The sequence below is a fragment of the Saccopteryx bilineata genome, chromosome 6 (genome assembly GCF_036850765.1).
Source record: "Saccopteryx bilineata isolate mSacBil1 chromosome 6, mSacBil1_pri_phased_curated, whole genome shotgun sequence".
Classification (NCBI taxonomy): domain Eukaryota; kingdom Metazoa; phylum Chordata; class Mammalia; order Chiroptera; family Emballonuridae; genus Saccopteryx; species Saccopteryx bilineata.
This window is the reverse complement of record NC_089495.1, coordinates 30,316,214-30,337,571: the sequence shown is the minus strand read 5'-3', so window position 1 is coordinate 30,337,571 and position 21,358 is coordinate 30,316,214. Positions and strand designations below refer to the sequence as shown.

General features: G+C 45.8%; 1 protein-coding gene across 11 annotated transcripts in view; it reads right to left on the bottom strand.

Moving 5' to 3' along the window:
• Positions 1-21,358, bottom strand: part of TACC1 (transforming acidic coiled-coil containing protein 1) — a 106,773-nt gene that overhangs the window by 43,641 nt on the left and 41,774 nt on the right. For 3 of the 11 annotated variants that reach the window (XM_066236876.1, XM_066236877.1, XM_066236880.1), the window contains exon 2: positions 8,290-8,405. The exons of 3 other annotated variants lie outside the window; for them this stretch is intronic. In XM_066236876.1, the coding sequence (XP_066092973.1) occupies positions 8,290-8,405 (116 nt within the window). Of the gene's footprint in view, positions 1-8,289; positions 8,406-9,371; positions 9,924-21,358 lie in introns of those variants that run through there. 5 more of the 11 variants (XM_066236884.1, XM_066236885.1, XM_066236875.1 and 2 more) reach the window with 4 other exon arrangements.

The window sequence follows — 21,358 nt, the reverse complement described above, 5'->3', positions numbered from 1 at the left end:
ATTACATATGCCAAGTTAACACATGTGGAAGATGTATCCGCTGCTGAATTTTTTATTTTAACTATTATCACTTAGAAGGATATCTAAGAGGACGCTCCCCCCCCCCCCCCCACTGTCCTGGCAACACAAAGACTGTAAGACGCTTACTTCCTGTGGTAAGTCTTCAGTCAGTGAAGAGATTCACACATTCCCTGGGGAGAGAAGCTATATAATACGTTCCAACAGCTCTCTAGATCTCTGATCTTAGAAGCTGAATTTAAGACCCTACTCAACTACCAGCAATAAAGCCTCTGACCTCAATTTCCCAATCAGTGGGATGGATATACATCTGTACTATCACACAGCATCATTGTTATAAAAATAAAATTAGATGCTATATAAAAAGAAACAACCCCTACTTGCTTCCAATACATACAATAAACATAGCTGAAACAGACAGTGGTCTGCTAAGAGGGAGTCGTATGGTAAGAAAGGTGGAGATCAGGCCCTGGCCGGTTAGCTCAGCGGTAGAGCGTCGGCCTGGCGTGCGGGGGACCTGGGTTCGATTCCCGGCCAGGGCACACAGGAGAAGCGCCCATTTGCTTCTCCACTCCCCCCCCCCTTCCTCTCTGTCTCTCTCTTCCCCTCCCGCAGCCAAGGCTCCATTGGAGCAAAGATGGCCCGGGCGCTGGGGATGGCTCCTTGGCCTCTGCCCCAGGCGCTAGAGTGGCTCTGGTCGAGGCAGAGCGACACCCCGGAGGGGCAGAGCATCGCCCCCTGGTGGGCAGAGTGTTGCCCCTGGTGGGCGTGCCGGGTGGATCCCGGTCGGGCGCATGCGGGAGTCTGTCCGACTGTCTCTCCCCATTTCCAGCTTCAGAAAAATACAAAAAAAAAAAAAAAAAAAAGAAAGGTGGAGATCAATTAAGAGTTGCTATATTACCAGCAATGACACAGGAAAGAGGGTACCTGACAGTATCTGTATCGGCCAAAGAGAACTGTCAAACTACATTTTTTGTGAATTAATGCAATACCCCATTTGGTTACTAGTCCCTTGGGTTTGGCCATCACCCTTCTTAGCCCTGAGGATCCAATCACGTCTGTGTGAACTCAAAATTAGGTTCATGTACACGCAAAAGTGAGGGTGAGATCTTGAACTTACAAGGAGCAATCCCTTTCCAGGCCCAACCTTAACAATGTTGGGATAATTCAGCAATCCTCAGTTACCAAATCCCCACTGAGATGGCTGTTCTGGGTGGATAAACCACGATCTTCCCATCACTAATCTGAGTTTAGGTGGCTATGACACACGGTCACCTCCAAGGTTCCCTGAACAATAAATAGTACTGGGCACTTGAAAGACACTATGACTGCTCTTTAACTGAAATGTTTAAATGGCCTTAGACCACATCCACTTTTTAAGTGGAGTATCAAATGCTAGCAGTACCATTTTAGAAGGGTTGTCCCACTACCACCAGAAATACAGAGAAATGCCTCCACCAGCAGAAACTATTAAAGTAAACAAATTGCTTTATTTGATGCTCAAGTAAGCCTAAAATTGGGGAGTACAAGTCTGAAATAAGTTTAATCATTACATTTCTTAGAAAGTTCTGGAATTTACTATTCATCCTAAAAACAAAATACTGCTTTGACAGTTACTAAAATCTTTACTTTTGGCAAGTAGACTTTTGCCCTTGCCCAAGTTTTTGAATTTTAGAGAGAGGAGAGAGACAGAAGGAGGGGGAACAGGAAGCATCAACTCATAGTTGCTTCCCATATGTGCCTTGACCGGGTAAGCCCAGGGTTTTGAACCAGCAACCTCAGCATTCCAGGTCGATGCTTCATCCACTGCGCCACCACAGGTCGGGCAGCCCAAATTTTTATTTAAAACCTATGATTCTGCACTCTCCAAGGTCTCTTCTGGAAACACTACATCTTTCCCCAAGACATTCTCTTTAGGGGCAGCGCCATACAGAAGCAGAGGTGCTCCGTGCGCAGCTCATTTCCCGGGGAGAAATAGACAACAAAGAAACATGGCTCTGATCCCTCTTACTAACTAGTGATAATCTTGGAGTTGAGCTAAAAACATTATATGAAGAAAAATAAAATAAAGTTGCATCACACTGCTGAGGTATTATTCAAGCCTTAAACATCTTAAAAGATATAAAACAATATAACATAAAAATATAAGCTGTGAAAAAGTCAATCATATACAAAGAGAAAAAGAAAATGAACAGCATTAGCCTGGGGTGTTGTAGAAGGAGCCACATGGGTTGAACTGTTGACCTAGGTAATGTTTGAAGTCCTTAATTAATCTCATCATTTCTAAAAAAATTCTAATAAAGCAATCCCTGTGGTAGGGGCAGGGAGAGGATGTTAAACTAAATCCCTAGGGGAACCATTCTTGTAGATTCAGCTGGAATACTTCATTGCATGCCTAATAAAAAAAACGTTTGCATAGCACTGGGTTATATATTTAACCCCAAGCGCTAAAATAAAAAATCTAAGGCTTAGATTTTAACAAGAGCTCTTTCTACATCTTCTCTAATTTCTTTTTGTGTACATCCTCAGATCTTTCAGTCAGTTGAGAATCAATTACCTGACCACCGGTGCCCATACTAATGGCACGCAGCACCCACAGTTCATTGGTTAATCAGATACACCCTTGCTATATTTTTTAAATTTTCATCCCAAACTACTTAAACCTTGTATTTTTTTTTTTTACCAAAATTGCCATGTGGCTTTAAGTTGGCAAACTCTTCTGTTAGGTTCTCTGGCCATTCGCTCTCTGACCCAAGTATTCGACCTTGTTGATACAGTGTGAAAGCGGCCACAGACAACACCCAGGTGAACGAGTGTAGCTGCATTCCAACACAACTTCCTTTATGGGCACTGAAATGTGAATTTCATATAACTTTTACACATCACAAAAATGTTTTTTTCCAAATACATTTTTTAAATGTAGGGACTGTCCTTAGCCTTTGGGCAGAACAACAACAGACAAGAGCAGGTGCAGGCCAGATTTGGTCTCTGGGCCGTATTTGCTGATTCCAGATCTAGACTCCCAAAACTGTGTCAACAAAGAACCTGCATTCCCCACAGGGCCTCTGCAGCAGTCAAGATGTGCGGACTGACCCTGCTCATCTCCTCTCTTCCGTCCTGGAGGACTACAGCACACCTCTGAAATCTATAGGCGTCAAACAGGGTAGGTTCATTGAGCTGTTTCAAGGACAAAACAGAGTTTCAACATGGATTAAGATTCTCTTTCTCAAAGAAGAGTAACAGTCTAAATCAGGGGTCCCCAAACTTTTTACACAGGGGGCCAGTTCACTGTCCCTCAGACAGTTGGAGGGCCACCACATACAGTGCTCCTCTCACTGACCACCAATGAAAGAGGTGCCCCTTCCGAAGTGCGGCTGGGCCGGATAAATGGCCTCAGGGGGCCGCATGCGGGCCCGCAGGCTGTAGTTTGGGGATGCCTGGTAAATAAAGGTGGGTGTGTAGTGGGGGAGGGCTCAAGTAGCAGGGGCAGTCAGTGCAGCCTTTACAGACTAAACACTGGACAAAACCAGTCCATAAGCACCGCCCCCCTCTGAAAAAAAGAGGAACTTCAGATTATAGCTCTTTTAAAGGTCCTTTCCTAGGCACTGTCTCCTCCTCACTGATATACCTCCCAGCCAAGTGTAGTAAGAGCAGCAACTTAAACACCCTTTGTGGGGGAAGGCAGACAGATAGCAAACACAGAACGACCAGTGCAAACATTACAGTCATCACCCTGGTATTTTCAAGAAATTTCTTTGGCTAGAGTTTTATTTCACCAGTTAGTCTGAAACTGGCTTTTATTTGTGGCTTAAAAAAAAACAACAACTAAAAACCCACAGCCTCATCCACTGTTAATGTCTAGAATGGCATACAACTCTACAACTCTGTCTTAAGAAGAGTTACTATAGAGTTCAGATAATGTAGGTCCCTAAAAAACTTCCGGTAAAGAGAAAATTAACTTCAAAATATACTGCTCACAAAAATTAGGGGATATTTCAGAATGAATATGAAGCTATAAAATATCCCCTAATTTTTCTGAGCAGTATAGGTGCAGATGTTTCCCTGAGTTCAAATAATTAAATGGAGGCTGGGGTGGGGCCATGGGTACAGAATATGAGACACAGCCCACACATTTGAGGGCCCTTATATACCAGGAAGCCAGGATCTTTCACACGTTAGCACCAGCTCCTAACTGGGTAATTCATAACTCATCCCTCCAAAAGATACAGGCTTATATAATCTACACCTGGTGTTCTGCCATGTCCTAGAACCACAGAAATATGAAAGGCTAACTTTATCAGAGAGAAAGAACCATTCAGGCCCAGAGATTAGACTTCAATTTGAAATGACTCGCCACAGTGGATAGAGCATCAGCCTGGTGTGCAGACGTCCCAGGTTCGGTCAAGGTACACATAAGAAGTGACCATCTGCTTCTCTCCCCCTCCATCTCTTCTCTCTCTCTTCCCCTTTCGCAGCCAGTGCCTTGATCAGTTTGAGTGTCTTCCCCAGGCACTGAGGATAGCTCGGCTGATTCGAGCATCGGCCCTAGATGGGGGTTGCTGGGTGGATCCTATTGAGGACGCGTGCGGAGTCTATCTCCCCTCCTCTCACTTAAAAGAAAAGAAAGAAAGAAAGAAGTGACTCTCCAGGAATTTGCCCACTGATACCATCCCTAGTCAGAGCTATGCTTCGGTGTACTTTTTCACTGTGTATGTGCGACAAAGCCATCAACAGGACTCTGGCCTAACTCTAGATATTGGGTAGAAAGAGCCGTAGGAGGCAGGATATTACCAGGCCAAAAATAGGCAATCTTCCTATTATATAAAGACCCTAAATTGGGAGACTTCATAATATACATGTAGTGGTTTTTTCCAGACTCCACTCCCCAGCCAACCCTCCACAATAGACATGATCTGCAGTCATTAACTACTCCACAGCATTTTCCCAGGCCATGTATGCAACTTTTAGAGGGTGAGAGTGTAATGACCAAAACTTGTAATAATGAGTCAGTGTCATACGATGGACCAAACAATTGGGTCTCTATGGCTCTGGGAGCCAGGTCTGGGCCATCCAGGCCACTAACCAGGCCCCCTGTTCAATTCAATTAGCAAAGAATTTGTCAGAATGAATCAGACTACCAGCTGACAGAATGGCGGGGAAGGGGAAGGGGCCGCCCAAGCTCAGGCCCATTCAAACAGGCTTTCAAATACCAACATAACAAGTCTTGTGAGCTTTATTTAAATTTGATGGGAAGGCTAAAAAATAGTTCTTTCAGGCATTCAAATCTCCCTTCTGTCTGTCAGTCTTGAGAGAAGAAAAGGAAAGCTACCAAAGAACAAGTGGCATCTTCAGGCACTGAGAATGCCACAAATACAAAGCAAAGCGCACACACACGTTTTCCAACCCACAAACTTGCCTGTTCCCATGCGGTCTCTGCCTAAAACAACGAACGGTGAAAGCAGCCGGGGTGAGTGGAGGGTGTTCTCAATTCTCAGCAGTTCACAGTATGGAGGTCACAATTTAAAGCAAAAGCAAACCACAAAAAGCTGGTATTTCACTGATTATCCAGCCCTGCCATGATCTCTACCACAGAGAACCTAACTTCCCTAGGCAACCTGGGAGGCAGTTATCAAACAATAAAATACAATAGCTGTTGGCAGACAGAAAGTCATAATCAGACCAAAAATTAGGTAACTGGCTAACTGAACGCTGGCTCTATATGCCACTGTAGGGTAACAGTAGCAGACACTAGAATAGAGAAAGATAGTAAAAAAGGAAAGGACCTGATCCTAGAGTCCCTTCCCCAGACAGCAGTCAGCTAACCTTTTTATTTATTTATTTATTTATTTATTTTTTTATTTATTGATTGATTTTTAGAGGGGGGGGGAGAGAGAGAGAAGGGGGAGGAGCAGGAAGCATCAACTCCCATATGTGCCTTGATCAGGCAAGCCCAGGGTTTCAAACCGGCGACCTCAGTGTTCCAGGTCGACGCTTTATCCCACTGCGCCACCACAGGTCAGGCCTAGCTAACCTTTTTAAAAGGAAATCGAAGCACAATCCTGTGCTCAAAGTCCTCTGCTGTGAGTTGAACTGGGAACCCTCAAAAAGATGTGCTGAAGCCTGACCTGTGGTGGCGCAGTGGATAAAACGTCGACCTGGAAATGCTGAGGTCGCCGGTTCGAAACCCTGGGCTTGCCTGGTCAAGGCACATATGGGAGTTGATGCTTCCAGCTCCTCCCCACCTTCTCTCTCTGTCTCTCTCTCCTCTCTCTCTGTCTCTCTCTCTCCCTCTCTGTCTTTCTCTCCCTTTCTCTCTCTTCTCTAAAATGAATTAAAAAAAATTAAAAAAAAAAAAAAGAAATAAAAGATGTGCTGAAGCAAGAGTATCTTTGCAGATGCAACCAAGATAACAGGAGGTCATACTGGATTAGGATGGTCCCTAACCCAATGACTTGTGTCCTCGTAAGAATGCCATGTGAAGACACAGGAAAGTAGGAAGCAAGTGGCCAGGTAATGAAGAAGGCAGATGCTGAAGCTGTGCTGCCACAAGCCAAGGAATACCAAAAATTGCTGGCAACCACATTTGGAGGGTGCCTGGTCCTGCTGACCACTTGATTTCGGACTTCTAGCCTTCAGAACTGTGAGAGAATCCATTTCTGTTGTTTTAAGCCACCACGTTTATGGTACTTTCTCAAGCAGCCCCAGGAAGCTAAATAACACCTTCTCCCATGGCTTCCTATCTCGATCAGAAAGAAAATGTAGCATCACTACGGTATGATCCAGACTGCCCCTCACCTGGCTGACCTCAGCCACTTCTGCTCCCTGCCTAGTCTCTCCACTCCAGCAACACTGGCGCCTTCACTGGTGGGTCCACAAACATGCTGCCACACTGCCACCCTCCCAACACGGGGCTCTGCCCGTCACAGGCTGGTCCTATCTCAGACCTCTGCAGATGCCATGCCCTCTGCTGGAAGGGTTCTCGCCCCAGGAATCTGCCAGGCTGTTCCCTCCATCCTCAGGGCTCTGCTCAAGTCTCCTTATCATTGAGCCTCCCCGTAATGACCCTTCAGCATCTCCTACCCGACCCCATACCACCTACTCCTCCTTCCCCTGCTTCACTTCTCTCCATAATACTTAAGAAAGTGACCTGTCGATTTCTCTTAACCTTTAAAGCAGGGGTCCCCAAACTACGGCCCGCGGGCTGCATGTGGCTCCCTGAGGCCATTTATCCGGCCCCTGTTGCACTTCCGGAAGGGGCACCTCTTTCACTGGTGGTCAGTAAGAGGAGCACATTGACCATCTCATTAGCCAAAAGCAGGCCCATAGTTCCCATTGAAATACTGGTCAGTTTGTTGATTTAAATTTACTTGTTCTTTATTTTAAATATTTTATTTGTTCCCATCTTGTTTTTCACTTTAAAATAAGATATGTGTAGTGTGCATAGGGATTTGTTCATAGTTGGGTTTTTTTATAGTCTGGCCCTCCAACGGTCTGAGTGACAGTGAACTGGCCCCCTGTGTAAAAAGTTTGGGGACCCCTGCTTTAAAGGGTCCGTCGCCCTCTTGTAATGTTAGAAGGGCAGAAGCAGGAGTTTTCCCTACTGAATCACAGCGCACTCTATTGAACAGACAAATGAATTCCATCAGAATAGGTGAAATTTTACTCAAAACTGGCTGCGCGACAAAAAAGATTTCTACTAATTAAGTGGAACAGCAGATGCTTCTGTAGATGAAGGGCAGACTCAAGGTTGGGCTCTGAGGGGCCGGGAGCCACTCTCTGCACCAGGTTTTCTTAGGGAGACTGAGGGGTTCACCTCCACTGCTGTGTGAAAGAGCAGTTTTAAAACAGCCTCTTAAGATTCCCTCTTATCTAAAAAAACGTCAACTCTTACCTTGAAATTTTCTCCAGCCACACCCTCGCAGAAAGCTTAGCTGGAGAAATTTGTGAAGCCAAATCTAAACATACTTCACCACTGCATTCCTACACATAGTTTTGTTTTTTAGGGGATCAGAGGAAGGGCCCAGCAGGTTTGATAATGATAATCTCATGCTGCAAATGTACAAACCGTTTGGGAAAGAAAGCCTCTGACTACCACAATCCTTAAAAACAAACAAACAAAACCATTTTAAATAAACCAGGAGCTTTAAAACAGCTCTTTCTCAATAAGGAGATCATCCAAACCTAAATGGCCCTAAATTTACACTTTTCCTTCCCTCATTTCCATTTTCAGAACTGAAACAAAAGAGGCAGAAAATGAAAGTCTGTCCTTACCTTGCGTTTTGGCCCCAGGTCCTGCTAATCCTAGTGACAAATGACAGGATTCATTGAGAGGTGATCTGATCGGTGTTTCAACTTCAGGGGTCTCAAAATTACCTTCAGAATCCGAGCTGCCAAGGGGGAAAAATGAGGAATTACCACTTTCAATGGTATTTCCGACACCCTTTATAATTATAATATCCAAAACGGCTCAAGTCCAGAATTCTTCCTAACTTCACAACCCACTGCCCCTCGGCACAGACTGGCCTGGCCTGTGGGCGATGCTGTGGGTTTTCTAGCTGGGTCTTCCTCAGGCTTCTGTCTGGCATCCTGTCTCCCTGAAACTCACCATCCTCCGGAGCTTTTCTCCAGCACCATCTATTTTGATGTCATCCTTCTCTCTGACACCCAGGAAAAAAGCTCTTTTCAACAGCGTCTTTTTCTCATAAGAGCCCTTTCCCAGAGCCTTAAAAATTAAGATTGTCCCCTTGTCCTAAAATACTAAGCCAATGCTCGCTGTGATGCCTTTTTCTCTGGCAGGCCTCTACCTGTTATAACTCATTGGGCCAGAGGCTGAGAATTCAGTCACCTGCCTTCCGCAATCACACGGGTGACAGCTCAGCAGAGACCACCATTTCTCACCAGCTGCCAGGGGCCTGTCATCACGAGACCTTCTTTACCAAGACTGTATTTTGGGATACAGTAGGAGCGACTTCTTCCGCACAGGGAGAGCCCCCAGTTCCACCAGTGTAATCAATGACACTGTGGTATATGTGTGTGTGCGTGTGTAGGGGCGGGAGACCGAAGCTTAGAAAAGGTCACTGAGGCAGACCGGGATGCGGACAGACTGCAGATTCTGGGTTAGGGTCAGAAAAGCTCATACTGGAACGAGGGAAAGAAAATACACGGGAGGACGGAACATCCTGAACTTTCGAATGCACAGAGGGAACATTTGAAATGCATTGCCAAGAATATGGTTATGCGGGTGGGCGATCACACACACGCACACAGAATGAGCTGCAGATGGATGGATGGCAGGATGGGTGGATGGCAGGATGGCAGCACGTTTGCATCTCCGCAGGGATGCGTGTACTTGCCTGAAACTCAAGGATTTGGTCTCGGCTTGCGAGTCCTCCTCCTCGGGGTCGCCCTCGGGCCCTCCGGCCTCGTCGTCTCCGGCGCCCCCGCCGCGCACCGCGGACCACGTCCATTTCGCCCACTGCACGGGCGACAGGATCTGCCACGGGCTGAACGCCATGAGCGCGGGTCCTGCGGCTCCAGCTCCTATGAGTAGGGGAAGGGGAGAGCCTTTTTTCCTTTTCAAAATGGAGGGAACCGGTGACAGGCGCCTGCAAGCGTTTCCAGCGGAGGCGCGGATGTGGTTAAACGAGCGCCGTCGGGGGCCCGGGTGGAAGCGCTTCCTCTCCGCCGCCGGGCAACGCCGCTTCCTCCTAAGTCCTCCTTCCCCAATGGGGCGACCGCGGCGCCGCCCCGCGCCCGGCGACTGTCGCCGGGAAGACGCCTCTCCTGGGGCTTCGTCAGGACCCCGGTCCGCGGCAGCCGGCAGCTCGGGGACTCGGGGGAACGGGTTCCCAAATCCCCCTTCCCCGCCCGCGCGGCGCGCATCAGCTGCCGCGGTAGCCGCGCCCCAGGAGCCGCCCCTCGGACCGTACTACTCGCGCGCGCGCGCGGGGGCGGCCGCGGCGGCGGGGCTTTGATGTCTGCAGCGCGCCCGCCGGACCCCCCCGCCGCCGCGCCGCTCTGGTCGCGCCTGGACAGCGGGATGGGGGCTTCCCGGCTGCGCCTCGGACTGCGGACGGCGGACCCAGACACCTCTACAGTACGGTCAACGTCAGCAGCAACGAAGATCCACTTCTCTGGGTCCCCGCACGTTGGCCTTTCCTTCCTTCCCTTTTTATTTTTATATTTTCATCTTGCCCACTGTGACTTGATGGCGTGGGTGATGTTGGACCGCACAGAAGTTAAACCTCTTATTTAAAAAAACAAAACTTTGAGGCTGCCGTTGACTGGTGTTTTTTCCCTCCCTGATATTGACAGCGTGGAAGATTTCAGCCTGTTCACCTTCAACCCTGTCACCCCCTGGTTTTGGATAATCCGTCAGCTACGCCGCCAGGGTGGCCAAGGGCTGGAAATTTAGATGCTCTGTCCCTCCCCAAACCGCACTCGTGGATGCTTTGTGGCCAAGTCTCTGGTAAAGGGTGCCGAATTACCCTGTGAAATTATAGCCTGATCGGTTTCCCATCCTCCTTTTTGAGGCTTTCTTTTCATAACTTCCAAATCTTTGATTTCTGACTTCGTTTGCTGCTTCAGAAGTATGCCAACAGGCCTGGTGAAGGCAGCCTTCAAAATAAAAATCCTCTTAATGTTTGGAGGCAGCACTCTCCGAGGATTTCTTCATGTTCCACTTAGGGATTGCTCCTCTCAGAATCACCAGTGCAGCCTCAAACACCAGGCTTAATGCTCTTGGTCTGGATACGGCATTTCTTGTACAGTCACAATTTCCCAAGGTGATGGTGTATCTGTGAGGTGGTTGTAGGTTCCCACAGAGAGAGCAGCTCCACAACTTAGGAACAAGTGGTTGGTGCCTATGTTGTTGATGAATCATGACTGTTTTACACATTCAGTAACAAAAACAAAAGGAAAAAATCATGCAAGATAAGATGTGGCACGGCTACCTCACTTATCAGAAGGGCAGGGGTTTGCCTGAAGTCTAAATGAAAGGGTTGGGGGGTAGGGGTCGGGATGTGTAGAGAAGTCACCCAGCTCCTTCCCAGAGATAAACACAACTGTCACGAGTCTTCTGGAGACTCTGTAGCTGTGAAGTAAGCAGGAGTCATTTTCTTAGGTTCACATGAATATGCCACAACACTATGCAACTGTATTTTTAGGTTTAGAGTTCACCACATAAACCTTCAGATTATAAGGTCCCCCAGGTTTCTGTATTTAACACAGTGTTTTGTTGCCTGGAAATAATATTACCCATGTAAATCAGTCACTGGCATGCACTAGGTTGTGTTCATTCCTCCTCCTGAATAGTTCTCAAATCTTTTCATTTCTCTGTATCCCCATTTTTCTCAGTTCTGCTATAAATGTCTCCCACCTCGTTCTACCTTCGGTTTTTCTCACTGGGGGTCACCCTGTGTAAGGCCAGAAGGCACGGCCACGGCCACTATCACAGCAGCCCGGCCCATGCAGGGTCGCATTCGATTTGGACAGTCGGCAAAGAAACAGCGGAGCCAAAAACTGGTGGGCCATAGTCTTTAATTCTAGCTTTGCACCCGGCGGGCAAGTAAAAATACACACTGGGCTCCAAAACCCAGTCACATTCAGTGCTCACAAAGCTACTGACTTATCCGAGTTTCCTAGAATCAAAGGTTTCTAGCTCACCAGACTTATTATTCACCTCTGTTCCCCATCTCCTTTCCTTATCCCAGATACAAACTCTACACAAACTGGCATCTCACTCAGCACTCCGCCATCTTGGCTGCTTCTCCTGGCCTCCTCCTCCACGTGGCCTTTCTCTGCTCTCCTCTGCTCTCTCTTCTAATCTCAAGAACCAAGCGCCAAACTCTCATTCCATCCCCATTTTATAGTGTAGAAATCCAAACCCTTAATCCAATATACAAAACAGGGAAGTCTCTCATACAAAGTCAGCCTCTGAGGCATGATAGGATTGTACCGCCCTACATCAAAAAGGGTAGGAAAGGCTTAATCCCAAAACCAAGCCCCAGGCTAAAGGATTCTGCCTGCCTTTAGCCCACCCCAACACACATTAATATCACCTGGGTGACGGCCTCCTCCTGTTATCTTTAACAAAGTGAGCATAATACATTTTATCTGCCCAACACCCTGCCTGGCTGGTCTGTGACTTGTACTCTAGTCTTGCTGTTCCTATCCCCCTGCATTCCCAGCCTTTTGTATTCTTAGCCATAATCAGTAGAGAATTGGTTCTGAGCCTTTAATATGTCCAAGAAGCATGTGGGGCACTTCTTTAAAAACACAATTCAAATTGCCAGTGGGATCTGAAAATCTGTATTTTCACCAAGTGTTCTGGGAATTGTTTTTCCACAGGATAAATTTGGGAAACAATGACTAGTTTGCACCAACTAATTGCGTCTTCCTGGACAACCTTCCTTTTGCCTGCAGTTTTTCATAGCCCTCCTCATAGCCCCCACCTGCGGCTCTCTGACCTTGACTGCCTGAACTTCCTTCACCACCCAGCTCTGGGAAAGCAGGCTGAGCTCTCCCTCCTTTCTACCATCTTTCTACCCCAAACATCCAGAAAGACTTACTGTGGCCCCTAGTTAGTCTGGAAAAGAGGGCGCTATTAATAGTTATACCAGGACAACAGGCATGAACCAGGACATCCCAGGATGTAAGGCCACCTTACACCTTAGCATAATTGTTTACTGATCTGTCCCACTTCTGGACCATAAGCTTTAAATGGCAGTGACCACATCATTTCTGTTTTCCCAGAGATAATACAGGACCATACATTCAGTTGGTGTTTAAATGTGCTGAATTCATTCAGTTGGTGTTTACATTCCTAAAGCCTGACTCCCGAAGAAATCAAGTTATTGAGCCAGCAAAGAACAAAACCTGGGGCTAGTGATGGCCCCAGTAAGATAAAGGCTGACCAGTAAAGCAATTTCTTGAAACCGGAGAGGCAAATGCTCAGTGTCTGAACACACACTCCTCTGCAAGCTCCTGGACTTAGTGTGAATTGCAATAAAGTAACTACCCAATAGCTTGAATAGATTTTATTGTCTAGCAGTCCAAGTAACAAGGCTAACTGATACATGAATTTTCCTGTAATTCTGGGAAAAAATGGGCAATATTTGACAACAGATAATCCTAACCAATAATTTTGCTGCTACATCCTCAACTTCTTGGAGCAAAATGTCTGCAAATACATGACCAAGTAACCAGATGAAATGTATTTGTTTTGGAAATGACCATAAACACAGAAAGGACCCCGTCTGTTCTCTTCCCTCCTCAGCTCTTGCTCTTCACAGAATCTCTGGATCAATACGCCATGAAAATCTAAAATGTAATTCCCTTGAAACATGCCACAATGCTGGCTGGGCCAGGCACACACCATACCACTAATGGGTGCTCCAGAGAGATATAAGAAATGGGTCCTGTTGGGCAGATAAAATGTATTATGTTCACTTTGTTAAAGATTACGCTGCCCACGAGGAGGCCGTCGCCCAGGTGATATTAATGTGTGTTGGGGTGGGCTAAAGGCAGGCAGAATCCTTGTAGCCTGGGGCTTGGTTTTGGGATTAAGCCTTTCCTACCCTTTTTTGATGTGGGGTGGTACAATCCAATCATGCCTCAGAGAAGTGACTTTGTATTAGAGACTTCCCTATTTTGTATATTGGATTAAGAGTTTGGATTTCTACACTATAAAATGGGGACGGAGCGGGAGCTTGCTCTCTTGGTTCCTGGGATGATTAGTGTTGGGCAGATAAAATATATTATGCTCACTTTGTTAAAGTGGCGCTGCCCACGTGGAGGCCATTGCCCAGGTGATATTAATGCGTGTCTCTCTGGGCAGGCAGAATCCTTGTAGCCTGGGGCTTCGTTTTTGGATTAAGCCTTTCCCACCCTTTTTGATGTGGGGCGGTACAATCCAATCATGCCTCAGAGAAGTGACTTTGTAGTAGAGACTTCCCTATTTTGTATATTGGGTTAAAGGTTATGGATCTACACTATAAAATGGGGGAAGAACAGGAGCTTGCGCTCTTGGTTCCTGGGATGATTAGCATGAGAGAGCACAGGGAGCAGAGCAGAGAACAGAAAGAGGCCATGTGGCCAGGAGAAGCAGCCAAGATGGCGGAGTGCTGAGTGAGATGCCAGTTTGTGTAGAGAGAAGGAAGGAGATGGGGAACTGAGGAGAATAAGGCTGGTGAGCTAGAAACTTTTGATTCTAGGAAACTCGGATAAGTCAGTGGCTTTGTGAGCACTGAATGTGAGTGGGTTTTGGAGCCCAGTGTGTGTTTTTACTTGCCTGCCGGGTGTAAGCTAGAATTAAAGACTATGGCCCACCAGTTTGTGGCTCCGTTGTTTCTTTACCGACTGTCCGAATCCAATGCGAACCTGCATGGCCCTGGCTTCTGGCTCTACCGGTCCTTTTGGTAAAAAAATAAAATACACGAATAACCCAACTGAAACAGGCAAACAATGATCCGTTCAGTAGCACAGCTACTGGGAATGTGGCTGTGAGGGGCAGAGGCAGGGTGGGGCCTCATGGGGAAGGACCCTGTACACCCATTGACGAGTTTGCACTTAGTCCTGTAGTGGGGCAGCAAATACAAGTTCCTGCCTTTATAATGTAAGGCAATGACCTGTAAAACAGTGCCTTGGCTGAGGGGCAGCCGTACCCAGGTCCTGAGGCCCAGCCTTGCCATCTAACAATTTTCCAAGAGAAACCAAAATACTGGGTTTCATAAAAATCTTCCAGTCTTTAATGTTCCCACTAACTTAAATTACTTTAAACCCTGGGAACGCCAACATGGTGCAGAACAAACAAAAGCCATTTACTTATGCGCCTGAGTGATCCATGGAGCCAGGATGGACAGAGTGAAGTCATCCCACTTTGAGCAAGTAAGTAACATTTCCGCTTAGAAAGATCATCCTGGCCCTGGCCGGTTGGCTCAGCGGTAGAGCGTCGGCCTGGCGTGCGGGGGACCCGGGTTCGATTCCCAGCCAGGGCACATAGGAGAAGCGCCCATTTGCTTCTCCACCCCCCCTTCCTCTCTGTCTCTCTCTTCCCCTCCTGCAGCCAAGGCTCCATTGGAGCAAAAGATGGCCCAGGCGCTGGGGATGGCTCCTTGGCCTCTGCCCCAGGCACTAGAGTGGCTCTGGTCGGGGCAGAGCATCGCCCCCTGGTGGGCAGAGCGTCGCCCCTGGTGGGCGTGCCGGGTGGATCCTGGTTGGGCGCATGCGGGAGTCTGTCTGACTGTCTCTCCCCATTTCCAGCTTCAGAAAAATAAAAAATAAAAAATAAATAAAAAAAATAAAAAAATAAAAAAAAAAGAAAGATCATCCTGGCAACAACCTGGGGGCTGTGAAGCTGCTATTTTCCCTGCTCCAAACTGCGTAGAGAAGAGGACAGCTTCTCCCCAGAGGGTAAAAGAAGCAGAACTGGAATGAGTGTCCTTATCTTTCAGTCCATTTATTTACTAAGTGTCAGTGCTGTAAGCAAGCCAAGCACAATGGGAACACTCCTACTGCTGAGAAATGGAGTTCCTAACAGCCAGTGAAATGAGAAGGAGCGAGGCTGCAAGGAGGAGGAGAGGGCTGGGAGGCACTAAGGAATCCCAGAGATAAAATAACCACTGAGAAACCAGAAAGGTCAGAAAAACAGACAGACCAGTCACTTTATCTGTGTTTCCTAACAACTTAAGAATTTGATGAGCAGGCCCTGGTCAGGGAGCTCAGTCGGTTAGTGTCAACGTATACGCCACGGATGTCGGTTCCATACCCTGTCGGGCACATACAAGAGTAACCAATAAATGCATAAATCGGTGGAAAAACAAACCAATGTTTCTCTCTCTTTCTCTCTCTCTCTCTCCCTCCCCCTCTCTTTCTTCCTGCCTCCCTCCCTCTCTCTATAATCAAATTGAAAAAAAAATTAAAAAGAACTTGAAAAACAAAAAATACATCTACTTCAACTATGATTAAATGCCAGACTGATGATGGCCAAAGTGGCTGGGCAGCCTTGGAGGGCTTAGAAAAAGCACCGAGTCTGACCAGGCGGTGGCGCAGTGGATACAGCGTTGGACTGGGATGCGAAGGACCCAGGTTCGAGACCCCGAGGTCGCCAGCTTGAGCGCAGACTCATCTGGCTTGAGCAAAAAGCTCACCAGCTTGGACCCAAGGTCTCTGGCTCGAGCAAGGAGTTACTCGGTCGACTGAAGGCTCATGGTCAAGGCACATATGAGAAAGCAATCAATGAACAACTAAGGTGTCACAACAAAGAAATAAGGATTGATGCTTCTCATCTCTCTCTGTTCCTGTCTGTCTGTCCCTATCTATCCCTCTCTCTGACTCTCTCTGTCTCTGAAAAAAAAAAAGAGAAAGAAAAAGCACCAAGCCATATGAAATCGAAATGGCCATGGTAACTAGATTGAGGGGCTTCAATGGAACCCATTGGACCATCTCCCATCCCCCAGCCCCCCAGCCCCCCAGCCCTGCTCTTGGAGAGAGCACCATCTGTTCACTGCATGCAGTTTCTAAGCCATGATGGGGAAATCCCTGCCTACATCAACCCGATCACTGAATGTCGTCTCCCCACTCACCAAGCTAAACACCCTCAACTCTCAGCACTTTTTTCTCTTGAATATTTAAATGAAGGTCTCTAAGATATAATGATAACAGTACCTTATATCAATAAAGTTTTATTTGATCCTTATAGTCATTCTCTCATGTAGAGGGGCAGGTTTTCTCATTCTCAGTTTGCTGATAAAGTAACAGAACCAGAAAGGACAAGTCACACAGCTAACTAACATCACAGATGCATGTAGAACCTTTATCTCCTACCTTCCAGTGTCCTCTGCGCTGTGTCAAACTGCAGGAAAGCAGAATGGCCTCGCAGCCACCCACAGATGGAGCTTCCATCAGCTGGCCATTCCTTGCAAACTGTAGCTGCTACTAGAGTCCTGGCTTCTTGCTTATGAGGCACTGGCTGCAAAATTGCAACTAGGAATACCTCCTTCCCTCAGTGAAAAACAGCCATTGTCAAGAGGAGGTCTGTTTTTCTGACCTAGTCTAACCGGCAAGAACATGCTGATGTTTGTACGAGACAACATTGCCAATAACGGCATCTAACTAATATTCAAATATTAATGATACATACAGTATTAACCTTGCAAGATCTGATGGTATCCTTTACTTGTAGGTTATAATCACCTATAGAATCCTCCGTCCACATCTAAGCACACCCAAACCAGAGAATTTGTACTATGCATTTACACTGAAAGTCATAGCATAAAAAACAACAACTTGCTTTCTAATTTTTACAAGAGAAAAACTGGGTTTGTGTCCATAGTTAATTAATATTCAGAGCTGCAGGGCCTGAGCTGTGGTGGCACAGTGGATAAAGCATTGACCTGGAATGCTGAGGTCACTGGTTCAAAACCCCAGGCTTGCCTGGTCAAGGCATATATGGGAGTTGATGCTTCCCACTCCTCACTCCATCTCTCTCTCTCTCTCTCTCTCTCTCTCTCCCCTCTCTAAAATGAATAAATAAAATCTTAAAAAAAATATTCAGAGCTGCAGGAAGAGTAAAAGAGACCAGAGTGCATCCATTAAAGACTTGGCCGGGCTCCCCACCTGAGCCTGCTCAAAGACAGAGGTCCAGGTTTTGCTCTGGTGAACCACTCCTGTCAGATCCACCCTCTCATCTATTTTGTTCTGTGTCAAAAATAAAGTTTGACTTCCCCAGAAAGTATGCCATTCAACGTAGGTCACAATGAGACCTGTAGCTGAGTTATCCGTGTCAGCTTTAAGAGACACGGGGAGGAAAACCATATATGTATTTTATGATGTTTACGCTAAACGGGTGTTGTTTTAGTCATTTTATGAGGTTCTCTCTATTCCCATCAAACATCATGACAATATGTTTATTGACTTTATAAGAATGCTCATGTTAGTTCTCTACCCTGGAGTGTACGAGTATTGGAGAAACAGTTGTTGAGTACAAAGGCTATAAACAGAATTAGGTCAGTCTATTCATTCTACCTGAGGAAAATAACTCCAACATTATTCCTCATTCTACCCACCAACTACCACAAATCCAAACAAGCAAACCAAAAATAAATACAAAAGATCCACCTAGAGCAGGGAACTATCTTTAAATTTAGAAATATCTTGCCTTGGCTGGTTGGCTCAGTGGTAGAGCGTCGGCCTGGCGTGTGTGGAAGCCCCGGGTTCATTCCCAGTCAGGGCACACAGGAGAAGCAGCCATCTGTTTCTCCAACCCTCCCCATCTCCCTTTTCTTTTTCTCTTTCGCTTCCGCTCCTGCAGCCATGGCTTGATTTGTTCAAGCCAGTTGGACCTGGGCACTGAGGATGGCTCCATAGCTTCACCTCAGGCTCCATGGCCTAGCTTCAGACACTAAAATAGCTCAGTTGCCCAGCAACAGAGCAGCAGTTCCAGATGAGCAGAGCATCACACAGTAGGGGGCTTGCTGGTGAGTCCTGATCCAAGCGATTGCAGGCTGCCTCCCAGCCTCACTTAAGAAGAAAAAAAAAAAAAAAAAAAAAAAAAAAAAAAATATATATATATATATATATATATATATATATATATATTCTAATCCAGTAGATATATACTGCTCATAAAAATCAGGGGATATTTCAAAATGAATATGAAGCTATAAAATATCCCCTAATTTTTGTGAGCAGTAAAAAATTTGGTTTTTCTTGCCAAACAACATTGCAGTTACAGAGCCTGTTAAACAGGTATGTCATCTTGTAAAGTAACTGTTACTGATGTGGCACACTTTGTTTTCTTCTGTTGAATTTACATTCCTTTTTAGCAGGTTGGGCAAGGAGAAAAGTGGGCCCGCCTTTATATGTAAAGCCTCCGACAAGAACCCTTTCTAGGTTGCTTATGAATTTCAGTTTCTAATAGTGAATATTACTCCAAATTGGAGAGATGTACTTTCCTTCAGTTACCTGGGTTACGGGGAGGTGGAATCTAAGGCTTGAGTTTAAGACGTTGAAGAAATTTAGGAATTTGAAATAGAAAAATATTCCTTCACTGTAGCCATTTTATTCTCTCTCCTCTACCCTATCTCCAAAATAAAATGTTTCCCAAATAATGTATTCTATTCGGAAGAACACTTATCACATAGCCCAGATTTTCTGAGATCATCTTGATGTCCAATATTCTACCCACTGTCCTAGTAAATACAGGTCCCATTTGTGAAGCACTGTGATTAGGAGATGGGAGGGCGACAGGTTGGGAGGGTTTGGAAAGGCCCGCAGAGAGCCCACCGATGGGAGGGTGTGAGAAGTGTCTACCAGAAGAAAGAATAAAATCACAGAAAGATTTGCAAAGTAACAGGGACAGTCACTCTGCCTAAGTCCTCACCCTGGGGATTTGGGGGCATTTCACTACAGTAACTTGTGTGTTTGTGACGGGTGGCCTGCCTATGTTTCTAGGAGATACAAAGATGGGGGGACTAGGAAGCAAACTCCGTGACGTGATATGCGACCTTCTGTTACTTCCAGCTTCTGTCTATTTAAAGGGTTAACTGCCACTTTTTGGTTCTGAAATTACAAGTGTGTGAGAACTGAAAAATACAGTGTGTCTGTAAAGTCATGGTGCACTTTGACCAGTCACAGGAAAGCAACAAAAGACAATAGAAATGTGAAATCTGCACCAAATAAAAGGAAAACTCTCCCAGTTTTATACCTATTCAGTGCAGTTCGATGTGGGCTCATGCACAGATTTTTTAGGGCTCCTTAGGTAGCTATCCCGTATAGCCTCTACAGACTCGTCACTGACTGATAGCCTACCAGAAGGGGGTTTCTCCACCAAACTGCTGGTTTCCTTCAACTGCTTATCCCACTGAGTAATGTTATTCCTATGTGGTGGTGCTTCGTTACAAACGCGCCAATATTCATGTTGCACTTTGGTCACGGATTCGAATTTAGCGAGCCACAGAACACACTGAACTTTCCTCTGTACCGTGCACATCTCGACTGGCATGGCCGTGGGCTGCTCTGCTGTATATACAGTGTTACGTCATCATCTGCGCATGTGCACATGCTACCACATCATCCTACAGAAACTGGGAGGGGTTTCCTTTTATTTGGTGCAGATTTCACATTTCTATCATCTTTTGTTGCTTTCCTGTGACTGGTCAAAAGTGCACCATGACTTTACGGACACACTGTATGTACTTTTACTTCTCTGTTATAAAACAAAGTGGGAGAGAAGAAATCTGTTTTCTTTGTGTCCAAATATTGAAATATCAGTCATTTTACGCACTAATGAATATAAGCTACGCAACTGGCTAACTGTAAAGACATCACAATGTTCCAAACTGGTAAAATTAAATATTGTAAAGGTGGCGATACTGCTCCATTCATTTATAGGTCTAATGCAATTTTCATTCAAAATTCTTAGGGGATTTTTCTTAGGATTTGTCAATATTAAAAAAAAAAGGTCAAGGAAGAGATTAAATCTACAAGATATTGCCACATTTATGCAAAAAGAGGCATATCCTTGTTCTGTAAAAAAAAAAAAAAAGAAAGCCCAGAAAAAGACCATATAAGATACAGAAATTTATTATATGATTTAAAAAACATGCTACAATACAGGGGGAAGGAGAGATTATTTAACAAACGGCTGAAGAAAAGTTGGTTACGCGAATGGAAAGGGCTGTGTAACAAGCCTGACGAGTTCAGTAACAGAAAGTAACCACACAGGCTGGATTGAGCACAAATTCCTAACTGGGTAGGTCATGACAGGGAATCAAAAACCAGGCTTATAGTGTCCTTAGCAAAGGTCAATCTTTACCCTGTCTATTATCCTTACGCATCTAAGATACCACACCTATGAAAGGCCAGGATGATTTTCTTTCCCAGACCCCTGGAAGGTACAACTGCAGGCAGCGGAGCCCAAGACCACCTCCTGCCTTACCTGCATGCCATCTCTATTCACTGTAAATGATAACTATCCTGTACTCACCAATGTAAAAAAACAACAACACTATTTTGCTTTTTATCCAATCCTAGAAATTTCCCCTTTGCGTTCTTCTCTCCTCCCCCCCACACCCCCTCAATCTACCATCAATAGATTTCATGTAATCTGCATAAAAAGAACAGCAAAATTGCCATTCTCTGGAGCATTTTCAAAATTCACTGAGATTTTGCTTGCAGGCACTTTCAAAATTTTGGCTCAAATAAAGTCGTATAAACATTTTCTATAGGTTTGTTTGGATGTTGTTTTGTCCACAGTTGGCAATGGGGAAAAAAGACCACTTATCTCAGAGCATGTACTAAGATAAATTCCAAATGTGTCAGATGGCTAAATAATAAAAAT